The sequence below is a fragment of the Symphalangus syndactylus genome, chromosome 14 (assembly GCF_028878055.3).
Source record: "Symphalangus syndactylus isolate Jambi chromosome 14, NHGRI_mSymSyn1-v2.1_pri, whole genome shotgun sequence".
NCBI lineage: Eukaryota > Metazoa > Chordata > Mammalia > Primates > Hylobatidae > Symphalangus > Symphalangus syndactylus.
This window is the reverse complement of record NC_072436.2, coordinates 63,863,803-63,881,472: the sequence shown is the minus strand read 5'-3', so window position 1 is coordinate 63,881,472 and position 17,670 is coordinate 63,863,803. Positions and strand designations below refer to the sequence as shown.

Sequence of the window (17,670 nt, the reverse complement as noted above, 5' to 3'; positions counted from 1 at the left end):
AAAAATAAATAAATAGAAACAAATGGCTATATTATACTCCAGAGCATGAGTATACCACAATTTGGTTATTTCCCTATAACAGATATTTATATGTTGTCCATAATTTTTTGCTATCACAAACAATAATGAATAGTCTTAAACATATACACACACACACACACACACACACACACACACACACACACCTGTGCATATGAATGAGCATATCTGAGGGCTAGGTCTTAGAAAGAGTGGCCTAAATGACATGCATGTTTTATACTGATTTCCAAATTGCTTTCCAAAGAGTCTTCACCAGATTATATTATCACTAAATAGGAGGGGTATTTCCCTGCATCTTCACTGACATTCAAATTGTCAAACTTTAAATATATGCTAATGTGTTAGGGGAACATTAACTGATTATTTTAATTTGCACTTCCCTCAGTAATAAAGTGAGACATCTTTTTCATACATTCATATTTAGTGGTCAGATATATTTCTTCTGGAAATGCTTGTTTTTCTACTGGGCATGCTTTATATTCTATATTTACAGGAACACAACACAGCTACCCATTATACTTGTAGCTGTTATTTTAAATACATTTTTTCCAAAGCACTTTCCAATTATATAGTTCTGTATCCTATGACAGAAGTTTCACATATTGTACTCAAATCCTTCTATTACAAGTTAATAAAAAATGATAGTTACTTACCCAGGTCACCAAAATGAGCAGCCTCCATGTGGCTTGGCTTCTTCTTAAGTGTGGCTGTCCTGCTACTTGAAAAGGAGTCCATGTTGGCAGAAATGGCATTGATTGCAACATGACTTGGTCCTGCAGCCTCCAGCAAGGCATGATTTTTAGTGCTTTTTTGTGGGGAATGTACGGATATTGAAGCTATAATTTTTCAAAAAATTGTTAAGAATTAAACACAATTTGATAGCCTAAAACTCTCATAAGGGGGCTTTCAGAGAACTTTAAAAATTAAATTTTGTCACATTACTCTTAAGTCAGCATACTCAGCAAAAAATACTTAAGAGGAAAAGTAACTTAATCAAGTGGCGGAAAATAGGAAAGAAAACACTCTATTTTTTTTTTTTTTCTTTCCAGAGTCTTGCTCTGTCACCCAGACTGGAGTGCAGTGGCACGACCTCGGCTCACTGCAACCTCTGCCTCCCGTGTTCAAGTGATTCTCCTGCCTCAGCCTCCCAAGTAGCCAGAATTACAGGCATGAGCCACCACACCTGGCCAGAAAACATTCTAATATTATTTATAATTCTCAAAATACTGTGCCAAAAAGTTAAATTAAAAGAGGGAGATCTTTCTCTGAGAACTTCTACTGTGGATAAAAAGTAACAAAGCCAGAAAGCATTCTAAAATATGGATTATTTTTAAATCCTTAAACCTTGCTTGCTTTAGGAACAAAACTAAAATTGCAGAATAAATGCTTGGGGTGGGGGGAAACCTAGAAAAATATTCCTCAGGCCAGGCGTGGTGGCTCATGCCTGTAATCACAGTACTTTGGGAGGCCAAGGCGGGTGGATCACCTGAGGTCAGGAGTTCAAGACCAGCCTGACCAACATGGTGAAACCCTGTCTCTACTAAAAATACAAAAAATTAGCTGAGTGTGGGGGTAGGTGCCCGTAATCCCAGCTACTTGGGAGGCCGAGGCAGGAGAATTACTTGAACCTGGGAGGAGGAGGCTGCAGTGAGCTGGGATTGTACCACTGCCCTCCAGCCTGAGCAACGGGAGTGAAACTCCATCTCAAAAAAAAAAAAAAAAAAGATAAAGCACACTAAAAATTCATAAAATATATTTTTAGTAGTCTGAAGAAATATCAGTATCACCCTTTTGGCTTCAGAATAAAGATAATTTCAGTCATTCAACAATAGTTGTGGGAATTACAAAATGAAGAGTGACTGTCTTCAAACTATTTTTTCAATGTTAAAAGAAGGTTTATTTTTATTTTCATGAGAAATTGGAGCAAAATAATTTTTAGCTTATTTATAAACAAAAGCCAGTTTTCGTGTTCAGACAAGTACAAGTAAGAGTCTACAGGAATGGTGAGACTCTTGCATTGTTTCTTAATTAGATCTATATAATGTAAAATGCTACTAACTCATTTGTACAAGGCTTTCCCCGGTCCCTCTTAACATCTCTGTTAGAACTAGTAACTTATTTTTACCACTCCTTCCTGATAGTCTATCTTTCTTGGTCTCCATGGTATTATACTCTCCTAATTTCCTCTTCTATCTGCTCATTCCTCTCATTCTTTTAATACCCATTTATCAACACCCAGTGTGTCAGATATAGCCTGCTTCTTTGGCTCCCCTTCTTGAGGCTCTCTGTTCTTCTTTTATTCTTTCTGCTAGAAAGCACATTTGCTCTCAAATCTTTATTACCAGAGCAATAATTTTCAAACTTTTTTAAAGCCGAAACCTCCTTTGCTTCCCCCCCAAATAAACTTAACAAGGGGCCGAACGCAGTGGTTCAAGCCTGTAATCCCAGAACTTTTGGAGGCCGAGGCGGGCAGATCACAAGGCCAGGAGTTCGAGACCAGCCTGGCCAACATGGTGAAACCCCATCTCTACTAAAAATACAAAAAAAATTAGCTGGGTGTGGTGGTGCGTGACTGTAATCCCAGCTACTTGGGAGGCTGAGGCAGGAGAATTGCTGGAACCTGGGAGGCAGAGGTTGCAGTGAGCCGTGATCTCGCCACTGCCCTCCAGCCTGGGCAACAGAGTGAGAATCTGTCTCAGAAAACAAACAAACAAACAAACAAACAAAACAAGTAATTCTGGCAAATTCAAGGGGAACATCTTACTCACACCCTCCACATGGACTCCTTGCAACAGCTCCTGGGGTACACCTCTGCGGAGCAGATGAAAAATCCCTGGTCTGTATCTGTGACTTGGCTTTGACCTGGGCTTTGGTCTTCTATCACTGATTACATGCTACTAGGCATTCCCACCCACATTGACTTTACCATCTCAAGCACAATCTGTCTAAATATCAACTTAAAACATCATCGTCTGATTCTCCTCTCAATTTCCCTGTCTGTTCAATCCACCAGTCTCCAAAACTCAAAATCTTGGTCCTGTTCTTTTTCACTGTGTCTGTTTACTTGCCAAGATTTGTTGACTTTTCCTTCAAGATGTTTAAACATTTACTTACCTGTTTATTTTTAACACCACACCCTCAGTGCAAGTCTTTCTGTATTATAACAAAAAAACTTCCAGGGTCTCCATCCTGCAAATCTCTTCCAGACTAACCTTTCATAAATACCATACTTACAGCATCAAGATCTTGTTCAAAAACCTACAGTGGCTTCCTGCTTCCTCTGTCTCAATTCTCTTTTCTGGTCTTTACAGCCTTCTACACCTTCATCTCAATCTTTCTGTAAAAATCTCCCTCTACTTGTCTGAAGGCCCCTCTGCCCAACGTATCCTCAAATAAGAAGCTGGGCTGGTAGGGAGAAAAAAGAAATAATCTCTCATTCAAATCTTTCTTATTCTTCAACTTTTATACAAGGTGTCATTTCCATGAAGTCTTCCCTAAACTTCAGAAATCATTTGTTGATCTCAAATTCCTCTGAACTCCTTGCAATGCTTCACATACTTTGACTAATTCAACAAACTGAAGGCTATGTTAAAACTAGATAATGATAGCTACCAATGGAGGACCTACTATACACCAGGCACTATACTAGTTTCTCTATGTGCCTTTTTTTTTTTTATATTATTTCATCTATCTCTCAGGACAACCTTGTAAGACCATATTTTCCTCATTTTAGAGATGAAGACAAAAATGAAAACAAGTTGAATACTTTGCCCTAGGTTAATGAGCTAGTAAACAGCCATTTCAACAGGCAGGATTCAACTTAGGTTTGCTAGACTCTAAAAAAATCACTCTCTAACCTTTGGTTTAAAACTCAGACCTTAAAATTACTGTGCATATAAAATAACATACATAACATATATAAATGAATGACTCAAAAGCACCTCCCACCCAACATAACAAAACTGAACATATAATTTCCTGGCTTGGTTCTGTTAGGCAAGCTAGAAGGTAGGTATCAATCTTAAATATCCCTCTCTCTCACACCTCATATTAATCAATAATAAACTTCTATCCATTTTGCCCCCTAATGTTTTTTTCAAGTCTGTTCAGTTCTCTTTACTTCCATCACTACCAATCTAGGCTAAGCCATCTGTGGAATTACTTGATTAATGTTCCTCTCCCCTACTAATCTGTAAGTTCAATGAGGGCAGGACCTAAGTCTTTTTTGTTCACTGTTACAGTCAGCTTTTGTCTAATGCCCAGAACACAAGAAGTGTTCTATAAATGGCAGCTATTATTATTTTGGTTTATTTACTACTGTTCTGTGTATAAGTTTGTCTTTCTAACCAGACTGCAAACGTCTTGAGGGGCTGTTTCTTGTACTGCTTCTGTATTATCCTAAGGTTAAGTCTGTGAATGTTAAGCACAGATTATGTACTATCATAATCAGAGTACAAGCACAGAATTTTTTAGCCCAGTAGAGATTTAGAAATTAGCTAGGCCAATCCCCCCATTCAACAAATGAAGAATCTGAAGAAAGTTACAACTTCCCAAGGTCATACTGTTAGTGGCAAAGTTTAGAGTGGAAGACTGGTATTCTCACTGCCTGAAACATCTAAGTTCCTTCCTTCTACTGCAGTCAGATCTAGTCTTTACAGGTCTCTGCTTGAGAAGGGCTTTATGCCTTTATCACTGCCAATCAAATTTTGCTCAAAGAAGGCAGTTTGAACTAATGCGAATCCAACTGGCTTTACCTGAGAGATAAGTAAACTAGGCTGTAAGGTACCTTATTTTTTTCCCTAATTTTACAACTTGCCTGTTATAATTAGTCGTCTTCTCCAGCAAATTGAGCATATAGAATAAATGCTCAATGCGAGCAATACAACATAAAAACATTTGAAAGAAAAATCTAAATAAGTAGCAATCTACAGATTTTATTGAAATAAATTGATGAAATTAATATGTAATGACTATGGAAACAATTTCCATTACAATTTTCCCACTTCAATCTCTGTACACTGGACAAATAAAATCAGTGAATAATACAGCATCTTTAAAAAGCATGCTGTAATCTGCGAACAAGGACAATGTATCAATCCCAAGAAAAAATAAACAAAATATATTTTAAATTAAGGTTGTTCATTCAAATAAAAAAGCAAAAACTGTAATCAACCATACTTCTGGATAAATGACAGAAAACTTAAGCCTTATAAGTGTCAGTGCTTTCCTACAGTTAACAGACTGCTCAGTTAACAGTATTCTTCATTTTTTGTCTTACTAAATAAATAAAGTGAACTAATCACTTTTAGGGAACAATTAAATGTGTGATTAATAAGAACGGCACTGGTTCACTGTAATCACTAGGATAGCCAATACACACAAGGCTCAGTAAAAGCCTACTTATGGCCAGGCGTGGTGGCTCACACCTGTAATCCCAGGACTTTGGGAGGCCAAGGCGAGTGGATCACTTGAGGTCAGGAGTTTGAGACTGGCCTGGCCAACATGGTGAAATCCTGTCTCTACTAAAAATACAAAAATTAGCCGGGCGTGGGGGTGCGCACCTCTAGTCCCAGCTACTCAGGAGGCTGAGGTAGGAGAATTGCTTGAACCTGGGAGGTGGATGTTGCAGTGAGCCGAGATGGCACCACTGCACTCCAGCCTGGGGATAAGAGCAAGACTCCATCTCAAAAAAATAAAATTAAGGTAAAAAAGCCTACTAATGTCCGGGCGTGGTGGCTCACGCCTGTAATGCCAGCACTTTGGGAGGCCGAGGCGGGCGGATCACAAGGTCAGGAGATCGAGACCATACTGGCTAACATGGTGAAACCCCGTCTCTACTAAAAAATACAAAAAATTAGCCAGGCGTGGTGGCGTGCACCTGTAGTCCCAGCTGCTGGGGAGGCAGAGCTTGCAGTGAGCCGAGATCGCACCACTGCGCTCCAGCCTGGGCGACAGCAAGACTCCATCTCCAAAAAAAAAGCCTACTTATTATATGCTATTATATGCTAGGTGTTAAAGCATTATATTTAAAGAGGGAAATAAATCAAAATCATAATTATAAAATAAGGCAGAAATGATTAATGCCAAAAGAGAGAAGATAACAGGATTAAAGAGCCCACAAATGCAAAGCACATCACTTTTTAATGCAGTGGACTGCCAAGGGCAGAACTTACCTTTAATGGACTTGACATCTGAGGTCTTCTCTTGTTCTTTGCCTTTCACTAGAATATAAAAAGATAATTATGACCAACTTTTGCAGTCAGAGATCCATTCCATAACACTGTAAAACTTAAACCAACTTTATCCTAAGATGAGTATTCAAAGTTCTAGAACAATGGACAGCCTTGGAGGAGGGCACAGGAGGGCAGTTGTCAGCAAAGGTTTCTCTAAGGAAGTGACCTTGGAACAGCATCCAGTCAAAAGAGTTGAACCTGCTTATGGAGAGACAATGTAGTCACAACATCTGGGGTCAAATTCTGGCTCTACCACTTATAAGCCATGTGATCTTGGACAAGTTACTTACTTCTCTGGGTCTTAGTTTTCTTGATTTATAAAATTAGGTCAATAATAAAAACCACCTTAGAGGGTTATTGATGAAAAAAAATACATACCCGTAAGGGGCTTAGAAGAGTAACTAGCACAGTAAATTGAGGACAAATGCTAACCAATATTATTACCATGTGTCATCCATAGTACTAGCTACTAGAAGCATAGTGAAGCAAGTTCTTTGGTTGTGTATCACATCTTACTACTTATTCCTCCCATAGCACCAAGTAAAAACATCCTAAGCCTCTAACACTCAAAGAATAATAATTTGTCTGGGCCAGGCACGGTGGTTCATGCCTGTAATCCCAGCACTTTGGGATGCCAAGGTGGGTGGATCACCTGAGGTCAGTAGTTCAAGACCAGCCTGGCCAACATGGTGAAACCCCATCTCTACCAAAAATACAAAAAAATGAGCCGGGCGTGGTGACGGGCACCTGTAAACCCAGCTACTCGGGAGGCTGAGGCAGAGAATTGCTCGAACCCAGGAGGCGGAGGTTGCAGTGAGCTGAGATTGCACCACTGTACTCCAGCCTAGGCAACAAAGAGAGACTCCGTCTAAAAAAATAAAAAATAAAGAATAATTTGTCTGTAAAATAATCATATAATTGCTTCCTTATTACATAAAACAGTAAAAATTCTGCTGTAGATAAGCTAATATGACATCCAAGATAGGAAGGTGCGCAGCAGCTTAAGCCAAGTGTGAATTCTATTACAGGATCTGACATAAGACTATTTTTAACCCTCTTTTCTTGTTTTTTTTTTTTTTTTTTAACATTGAAAGATCTTACCAGGAAAAGATTATCAAAATAAGAAATGCCAAAACATGCCCGTCTCTCTATTTGTGCTCTTAAACACTGAAAGGTGAAAGGCTAGTAGCAGGAAATAACTCGCCCTCAGAGTATCTGGTTGAAGTCAATACATCAACTGTTGAGTGCTTGGTATGTGCCAGACATGCTCCCAGCTCAGAAAAGGCAATGATTTTGCCTTCAAAAAGTCTACATTCAAGTGTGTGGAGACTAACATGAAAAAAATAAATAAGATCGTTGCAGGTACTGATCACTGCTGTCAGGAAGACAACATTTAAAAATGTTGTAGGGTCACTGGCGTTTGCAGCCCTCTCAGCAGCATCTGCCCATAGACTACATCACTCACTTGAAACATTAACTTGTCTTGGCTTCCTTGACTCCTCTCTTCTGCATATACATCTGTATTTCCTGGCTGATCCTACCCATTCTTAAGGCTTACGATACCATAGATACGCTGTTACTCCTAAATTTATATCTCCATCCTAAATCTTTTATCTCAAATTCATATAGCTAACCACCTACCTGCCATCTTCCATACACTTGTCTAAAAGGGAACATGTCATCTTCTCCCAAACCTGTTCCTACCTCAGTCTTCATCTTCCCTCATGAATGACACTGTCATCCACCCACTACTTAGACCAAAATTCCAGAAGTCATCCTTAACATGGTCTGTTTATTACCTTCCACATACAAACTATGACCAACTGATTCTACTGCCAAAATAAACCACCACAGTTCCACTTTTACCACCCTAAAAACATTCTCCTACTATCAATCAGATCTCCTATGTTATACTTCTAACATACAGCAACTCAACAATCAAATATCAGCATTTTGCTTTATTTCCTTCTGTCCCCCTAAGTATTATACATAGACTTTGGAGTTCCTATGAATCACCACCTGACCCTTCCTTTCCCAGATATAAATACTATACGAAATTAGATATTTTGTGGCCGAGCGCAGTGGCTCACGCCTGTAATCCCAGGACTTTGGGAGGCCAAAGCGGGTGGCTCACTTAAGGTCAGGAGTTCAAGACCAGCCTTGCCAACATGGTGAAACCGTCTCTACTGAAAACACAAAAATTAGCAGGTTGTGGTGGTGGGTACCTGTAGTCCCAGCTACTTAGAAGGCTGAGGCAGGAGAATTGCTTGAACCCGGGAGGCAGAGATTGTGGTGAGCTGAGATTACACCACTGTACCCCAGCCTGGGTGACAGAGCAAGACTCTGTCTTAATAAATAAATAAATTAGATGTTTTCCTTCCATGTATGTTTTTTGACTATGACCACATACAAATACTTTTTATTTTTTTGAGACAGGGTCTTGCTTTGTTGTCCAGGCTAGAGTGCAGTGGCCTGATAACACTCGAACTCCTGGGCTCAAGTGATCCTCTCATGCCACCATGCCTAATTATCCTCTCTGCTGTTGAGACGGGGTCTTCCTATCTTGCCCAGGCTAGTCTTGTACACCTGGGCTCAAGTGATCCTCCTGCCTCAGCCTCCCAAAGTGCTGGGATTACAGGTGTGAGCCACCACACCCAGCCAAACATGTATATATACACACATATATATGCCTATATATATACACATATATGTGTGTATATATTTATATTTTTAATGGCATTATTCTGCACATCTTTAAAAATTACGCAAATGGCTGAGCATGGTGGCTCACGCCTGTAATCCTAGCACTTTGGGAGGCCAAGTTGGGTGGAACACTTGAGGTCAGGAGTTCAAGACCAGCCTGGCCAACATGGTGAAACCGTGTCCACTAAAAATAGAAAAATGAGCTGCGCATGGTGGCACATGCCTGTAATCCCAACTACTTGAGAGGCTGAGGCAGAATCACTTTAACCCAGGAAGTGGAGGTTGCAGTGAGCCAAGACCACGCCACTGCACTCCAGCCTGGGCGACAGAGTGAGACTCCGTCTCAAAAAAAAAAAAATTAATTACACAAATGGCACTCTATACATATCTGACCTGTATTCGTTCAATAATCTGACATGACTATTGATCCAGTTCTAGTTCATTCATGCAGCTCTAGTTTATTCATTTTAGCTACTTAATTCCTTTATGCATATACCTTTATTTACTCATTTTCCTGTTAATGAACATTTACTTTATTTCCTAATTTTCACTTAAACATTCAACTGATGAACATTGTAGTACATGTCTTCCTACGCATATAAGCAAGAATTTCTCTAGGATAAGCCTCTAGAAATGGAATTGCTAGGTAACAAATTATGTGCATTTTTTTCAGCCAGGAGTGTTGGCTCATGCCTCTAATCCCAGCACTTTGGGAAGCAGCTCACCTGAGGTCAGGAGTTTGAGACCAGCCTGGCCAACATGGCAAAACCCTGTCTCTACTAAAAATACAAAAATTAACCGGACGTGGTGGCACGCGCCTGTAATCCCAGCTACTCAGGAGGCTGAAGCAGGAGAATTGCTTGAACCCAGGAGGCAGAGGTTGCGGTGAGCCAAGATCATGCCACTGCATTCCAGCCTGGGTGACGGAGACTGTCTCAAAAACTAAATAAAAAACAAATTATGTGCATTTTTAATGAAAGTGACTGTACCAGTTCCATGCACTCATATAGCCATGCTTCATATTCTCATCCTTGGTATTTTTAATTTTGCCAACTTACTAGTTTTGAAATGGCATTTGATGTTTTAAATTCACTTCCTTGTTGCCTTTGAGGTTAAAACATCCTTTCATGTTTATTGGTCATTTTGGTTTCCTCTTTTGTGAACTGCCTCTTCAGGTCCCTCGTCTTTTACTTATTACTTGTAGAAATTGTAGAAATTCCATATATGTCCTGGATGTAAATCTTCTCTTCTAGAGGTATCTTAGGTATATTTTATTGTATGAAAGTTTTAGGTTTTTTGCTTCGTTTTGTTTTTCTGAGATGGAGTCTCGCTCTGTCGCCCAGGCTGGAGTGCAGTGGCGCAATCTCAGCTCATTGCAAGCTTGGCCTCCCGTGTTCAGGCCATTCTCCTGCCTCAGCCTCCCAAGTAGCTGGGACTACAGGCGCCCGCCACCACGCCCGGCTAATTTTTTGTATTTTTAGTAGAGACAGGGTTTCACTGTGTTAGCCAGGATGGTCTCAATCTCCTGACCTCGTGATCTGTTCACCTTGGCCTCCCAAAGTACTGGGATTACAGGCATGAGCCACCATGCTCGGCGAAAGTTTTAAGTTTTAACGTAGTCAAATTTACACAACATGGATTATATTTTTCTGTGTCTTATTTTAAACAATATCCCTTCCTATCCTGAGATCAGGATTTTTCCCCCTACCTGTTCTTCTATATGATTTCAAGTTTTGCTTTTTTAACATTCTGGGCTCTTACCTACCTGGAATTTGTTTCTATATCAGGGATTGGCAAATTACAACCCATGGGCCAAATCCAACCCACGGGCCAAATCCAACCCACTACCTTTTGTTTTGTTTTGCTTTAAGACTCCGTCACCCTGGCTGGAGTGCAGTGGTGCTATCTTGGCTCACTGCAACCTCTGCCTCCTGGGTTCAAGTGATTCTTGTGTCTTAGCCTCCAGAGTAGTTGGAATTATAGACATGCACCACCATGCCCAGCTAATTTTTGTGTTTTTAGTAGAGACGGGGTTTCACCATGTTGGCCAGGCTGGTCTCAAACTCCTGACCCCAAGTGATCTGTCCGCCTTAGCCTCCCAAAGTGCTGGCCATGCCTAAACTGGCCCACTACCAGTTTTTGTAAAGTTTTATCACAGCACAGCCATGCCCATTTGTTTACATATTGTCTATGGCTTCAAGGATAGAGGAGAGTGTGACAGAAACCATATGGTCTGGAAAGCCTAAAATATTTACAATTTGGCCCTTAACAGAAAAAGTCTGTTGATCTGATATATATGAGAGGAGGCAGGAAATTATTTTTTGCCAGATGATGGATAACTAGCATCGTTTACAGATCAGTCTATTTTTTCCCAACTAGGAACTCTATATCCGAAATTCCCATATATACCTGGGTCTGTTTCTGTGCATTTGTTTTGAATATACACCATAAGTATCAAGAATGGAATGGAAACCAAATGGAAGCCTATGGCAAAATAATGCTACCTCCTCAATCTTTATAAAACCAACTCCCTCTTGACATTTAAGCTAAGATTTGAATGTCATCTCCTTAGAGGACGTCCTTAACCACTCAATCTTAACAGAGATGACTGCCTAGACCAGGGTGTTAATTGTCACAGATGGTGAGAAGTGGTAGGATTTGGATATGTGTGAGGTAGACCTAACAGATTTGCTGATGGATCAGACATAGAGTAGGAGGAAAGAAGAGGTTCAAGGATGTACAAAAGTTTTGGGCAGAGCAATTAAAAATCCAAAAATGCAGCCAGGAGCAGTGGCTCACGCCTGTAGTCCCAGCACTTTGGGAGGCCGAGGCGGGCAGATCACCTGAGGTCAGGAGTACAAAACCAGCCTGACCAACATGGTGAAACCCTGTCTCCAAAAATTAGCTGGTCATGGTGGCGCATGCCTGTAATTCCAGCTACTCGGGAGGCTGAGGCAGGAGAATCACTTGAACCCAGGAGGCGGAGGTTGCAGTGAGCCAAGATCCGCCACTGCACTCCAGCTTGAACAGTAAGAGCGAAACTCCATCTCAAAAAAAAGAAAAAAAAAAGCCAAAAATACTACTTATTGAGAAAAACTGATGAACAGGTGTCAAACGACTAAATCTGGCATAAAATTTTAGATATTGTAAGTTGAAGGTATCTACTGGATTAAGCTTGTCCAACCCACAGCCCAGGATAGCTTTGAATGCACCCAACACAAATTCGTAAACTTTCTTAAAACATTATGAGTTTTGCGATTTTTTTTTTTTTTAGCTCATCCGCTATTGTTAGCGTCAGTGTATTTTATGTGTGGCTCAAGACAATTCTTCCAATGTGGCCTAGGGAAGCCAAAAGATTGGACACCTCTATATTGGTCAGATAGAGATACAAAGTGAACCTAAGGTTGGATATACCAGTCTGGATTCAGGGGCAAGGATCCAAGGTAGTGATGTAAATTTGGGACTCAACGCATTGGTGGTATTTAAAGTCTGAATCGAATCCCTAACAGGACCATCTCCAGCTTCTACTCTTACCACATCCAGCCTCCACAAAGCACCTAGAATGATTTTTTTTTTTTTTTTTTTTTGAGACAGGATCTCACTGTGTTGCAGTGGTGGAATCATAGCTTACTGCAGCCTCAAACTCCTGGGCTCAAGTGATCTTTCTGCTTCAGCCTCCTGAATAGCTCACAACACCCAGCTATTTATTTTTTCTTTTTGTAGATATGGAGTCTCTCTGTTGGACAGGTTGATCTCAAACTGGCCTCAGGTGATCCTCCTGTCTCAGCCTCCCAAAGCCCTTGATTACAGGCATGAGCCACCGTGCCCTAGAATGATCTTTTTAAGATATAAGTTCAGATCATTCCTCTTTCAAAATTTTAAATTAATATTCTCTCTGTATTTTGTTTGACACAGGGTCTCACTTTGTCATCCAGGCTGGAGTGTAGTGACTCAAATATGGCTCACTGTAGCCTCCACCTCCTAGGCTCAAGTGATCCTTCTGCCTCAGCCTCCTGAGTAGCTGGGACCACAGATGTGCACCATCATACCCAGCAATTTTTTAAATGTTTTGTACAGGTCTCGTGTTGCTCAGGCTGGTCTTGAACTCCTGGGTTCAAGCTATATTCCCGCCTTGGCCTCCTAAAGTACTGGGATTACAGATATGAACCACCGTGTTTGGCATCTCGGCATTAGAAATGAAACCTAACCATGGCCTGTAGAGCTCTCAATCACCCAACACTTGCCTACATCTATGACCTAGTCACAGTAGCCTTCTTTCCTCTCTTGAAGGGCACCATGCTCTTTCTTGCCTCCTGACCTTTGAACATGCTATTCCCTGGCCTTTCTAGTTACCTCCTACTGATCCTTCAGCTCTAAGTTTCAAGGTCACCTGCTGAGTCCTCTAACATCTAACCAAAATGCCTTTCTCCTCTTAATCTTTCCTAACACTTTACTCAATTTGTAAGTATACACCTATACACACACACTTATATGGAGTGAGAGGGAGAAGAGAGATTTGTTTGCTTATTTATTATCTGTCTACCCCAGCAGACAATCAGTTCCATGGGTGCAAGGACATTCTCTGGTTCACTACTCAATCATGAGGGCCTAGCACAGCACCTGGCAGACTCTGGACACTCAAAAGATATTTGTTGAATAGAGACAACAGTCTCTTGTGCAGTATGCAGTGTGCCTTAGTATTCTTAGAATGCTTTTCCCCCTTAAAAAACTAAAAGTTAACCACTTCAATACCAACAAATTAGAGAGCTATTAGGTATACCCCTGCCTTACCAATAAAGCTTCCTCCTCCTATTTTACCGGTTTCATTCATTAAGCACTTTCATGCATTCATCACCTAGCATCAGTTACCAAAACCGTGTACCTACTTAAGAAGTATTTAAAGTCATTCAGAGCTCAATGGGCCTTTGGGAATCATCTAATTCTCAGCTGATAGAAGACAGAAAAGTAGGTTAACTAGTCTGTCCCCTGTTCCCCTGTTACAGTTAGTAGCAGAGCTGTCATACGAATCCAAGTTCGATTTTGTTTAGTGCTTTTCCCAAAACCCATTTCTGGCTGGCCGCGGTGGCTCACGCCTGTAATCCTGGCACTTTCGGAGGCAGAGGTAGGAGGCCCACTTGAGGTCAGGGGTTCAAGACCAGCCTGACTAACATGGTGAAACCCCGTTTCTACTAAAAATACAAAAATTAGCCGGGCATGGTGGGGCATGGGTAATCCCAGCTACTTGGGAGGCTGAGGCAGGAGAATCGATTAAACCTGGGAGACGGAGGTTGCAGTGAGCCGAGATTGAGATCGCACCATTGCATTCCAGCCTGGGCAACAAGAGCGAAACTCCGTCTCAAAACAAAAAAAGAAAACAAAACCCATTTCTGTCTGGTACTTTTTTTTTTCTTGAGACGCAGTTTCGCTCTTTTTGCCCAGGCTGGAGTGCAATGGTGCGATCTCGGCTCACCGCAACCTCCGCCTCCCAGGTTCAAGCGATTCTCCTGCTTCAGCCTCCCAAGTAGCTGGCATTACAGGCATGTGCCACCACCCTGGCTAATTTTGTATTTTTAGTAGACATGGGGTTTCTCCATGTTGGTCAGGCTGGTCTTGAACTCCCAACCTCAGGTGATCCACCCGCCTCGGCCTCCCAAAGTGCTGGGATTACAGGCGTGAGCCACCGGGCCCGGCCTCTGTCTGGTACATTTTATCTGAAGCAACAGGAATTGACAAGAAAAATCACTGCTGTCCACAGACCCACGCTTGCTCACTTCAGATATGTATTTTTAATGAAGTGCAACAACCTTACCCAGAAGCAAAATCAAGCTGCTTCTACGTAAACATTGGACAGGTAACACAACTGAAAATAAAAAATGTAAGTAGTTCGTTTGTAAGTTGTAAGTAGTTAGCAAACTTTCAAAGTCATCAAAAGTAGTGGTCTTCCTGTTGGGGAACTTTAGCAATAAGTAATTTTATTTTAGTAACAGCAATAACTACCCCTCCCCCCAAAGAGGAAATTGGAAGACAGCACTAGGTGAAGAAAACAATTTTTTCACGTGTTGCTTTTAGACATAAAACCCTCAATATTTGGAAACTTCAGACTTCCATAATAAGGTTCTAAAGAGATTTCCTTGATCTTGATCCACGGTCCTCAAAGAAACACAAAAAAACTAACCCCCACCTAAGAACGGTTCTTAACCAAACAGGCAGGGACTTCTATGGGCTTTAGCAATCGCTTACTGAACCAGCGCGACAATACTCCTCTGACCTCGCGCAGGAAGGCCACCTTCTCCCTCCCAGAAGAGTCCCGGAGCACAGCAAGGCACTCAGGGGGCATCTGCGCCGAGGTCGAGGCTGGCTGAAGGCCTTGCTGCCGCCTTGGGGAAAGCCCTCGCAGGCCCACCTGCCCCACCGCCGCCCCTGAAGCCCAGCCTGACTCCCCGCCGGCGCCCCCTCAGCTACCTTTCCGCCGGAAGAAGGACATGGCGGGGCCCGGGTCGGGGCGGAGGGTGCGGGGGGACTGGCGCGGGGAGGGCCCGGCTCCCCTCATTCAGCAACCGGCCCGGACTTCCGGGTCCAGAGGGGCCGCTGCACTAGCGCGAAAAGGGATCCTTCTTCCGGGAGTGGGCCCCACCGCCTCCTCGGGATGCCCAGGCAGCTCCAGCCGCCATATTATCAACAAGCCGCCCGCCCGGAGTTCCGGTCCTTCCCCGCGCTAGGCTTCACGGGAGGTCAAGCGCCGGCCCCGCCCCTTTCCCTCATCCCCTCCCGCGGGTGCAGGGGCGCACGCTCGCATCGTCCACGTGACCCGCGCGTGCTACCCGCGCCTTTTTCCCGGGCCCTGGGTGCCTGGAGCGAGCCACCGTTCTTGCAGCTGTTTTGTGGTGTCTGTCGCCGGCCCTCGGTGGAGCGCTGCAGACCCAGTCTCTGCAAAACTAACTCCCTGGAGCGGGAGCCCTCCCAGCAGCTGGAACGGGGCGGGCCTTAGGTCCCCGGCTTCCGGCCCCTGGGCACCCTTCAAATTGTGCCCTTCTAAAAGGCAGGGCCAACCCTGCCACGCTTCGGCTAGACCCCTCCTGCTCCTCCGTTTGAGTTTTGCTCACAGGCCCTGGCCGGCATGAGCAGCTTCACTCTGCACCCCAGCCCCTGCTTCCCCAGGAGAACCCGCCACGGCCTGCGGGTTCGAGGCGATGCAGAACCCTGATTAGGAAAAGGCACAACCTGCTTCATGCGGAACCAGCAGCTCCCTGGGTCATTAGCGAATGAAAAGGGGAAGCGGGCTTATTTCGGAGTGCAGTCCCTGCGAATGCTCAACTTTGTAAGGGACTGCAACATAAAAAGCCTCGCCAGTATTTAAAAGCTAGCTCCAGTGAATCATCCTTGCTCAAATGCCATTTTCCTGTGAATCTTCTGACCCTCCCTCTACTCCCAAAGCAAAATGAATCAAGCCTCCCTGTCTTTGGTGCTTCTTACACCCGGCGAGTGCGCTCAGCGGCTGAGGTTGTAACCGCTCCCTGGGGTTGGGGTTGGGGAGGGCAGGAAGGTATTAGTAACTCAATAAATGTTCGCTGGGGTTTTTAAACCAATGAAGTTTATCATGTGACGGATGGGAAACAGGCCCAGAAGAGACAACTAGCCCAAGATTGTTCAGAATGTTAGAAATACCAAAATTGTTAGAAATAGATAATCGGTGCCATGAAGAAAAGTCAGCATGGAGACAAAAGATCTCTCAGCAAGGCAATCTTTACTTTCTGCAGAAAGGGTGCTCAATCGCAGATGGAACAATGTCAAGAGCACACCTGAACAAAGGAAAAGCAGACATATTTATCCCTTACGCATTTGGGTCGTCCTCACTGCTGTGTCCTGCATCCATTGGCTGGAGCGGGACCTCACACTCTTAAACTGATAGCTGATTTGCTAATAGCCTAAAACTTTGTAAATAGGTAAGTGCAAGGAGGAACGAAGAAGGAGAGGAAGTTGCTTACTGAAAGGTTTAAGGAAGCAGTAACATTTCCAAATAAGGAAGGGGCATAGGCTGTGAGCTGGAACGTGCCTGTGAGCATGTCCAACAGTTACATAGGATAGAGCTTAACAAAGAGTTATTAGCACAAAGCAAGGAGGCTTGAGGAAAGTTAGTCTTTAAAAGAAACTATTACTTCTAACACTTATGATGTATTCTTTAACAAGAAGGGGAACTTTGAAGAGGAAACTTTTTACTTTCTACAAGAATGTCCAAGTTTAAGACTATAACTAGAACCCGAAATAGGCAAATCCCTTAACCTACTCTAATATGGTCTTTTCACTATATTATTAGAACAGGTTAAAAGATTTGCTTATTTCGTTTCTGGCCAGGCGCGGTGGCTCATGCCTGCAATTCCAACACTTTGAGAGGCCAAGGCAGTCAGATCACCTGAGGTCAGGAGTTAGACCAGCCTGGCCAAGGTGGCGAAACCCCGTCTCTACTAAAAACACAAAAATTAACAGGGCATCGTGGCGCACCTGTAGTCCCAGCTAATCAGGAGGCTGAGGCAGGAGAATCTCGAACGCGGGAGGTGGAGGTTGCAGTGAGCCGAGATCGCGCCACTGCACTCCAGCCTGGGCGAGAGGAAGACTCCTTAAAAAAAAAAAAAAGATGTGCCTATTTCGTTTCGGAGCATGGCATGTTTGCAAGTGCATGAAAGGTAACCAAAACTGA

The 17,670-nt window shown here is 42.9% G+C and overlaps 1 protein-coding gene across 4 annotated transcripts in view; it reads right to left on the bottom strand.

The window, feature by feature from the left end:
• Positions 1–15,709, bottom strand: part of AKAP10 (A-kinase anchoring protein 10) — a 73,380-nt gene extending 57,671 nt beyond the window's left edge. Inside the window, exons 1-3 of one of the 4 annotated variants that reach the window (XM_055243214.2) lie at positions 15,438–15,709; positions 6,213–6,260; positions 693–875 (exon numbers count right to left, since the gene is read on the bottom strand). In XM_055243214.2, the coding sequence (XP_055099189.1) occupies positions 693–875; positions 6,213–6,260; positions 15,438–15,525 (319 nt within the window). In that variant the 5' untranslated portion in view covers positions 15,526–15,709. Of the gene's footprint in view, positions 1–692; positions 876–2,807; positions 2,851–3,273; positions 3,445–6,212; positions 6,261–15,437 lie in introns of those variants that run through there. The other 3 variants (XM_055243216.2, XM_055243217.2, XM_063617744.1) reach the window with 3 other exon arrangements.
• Between the last annotated feature and the right edge of the window lie 1,961 nt (positions 15,710–17,670).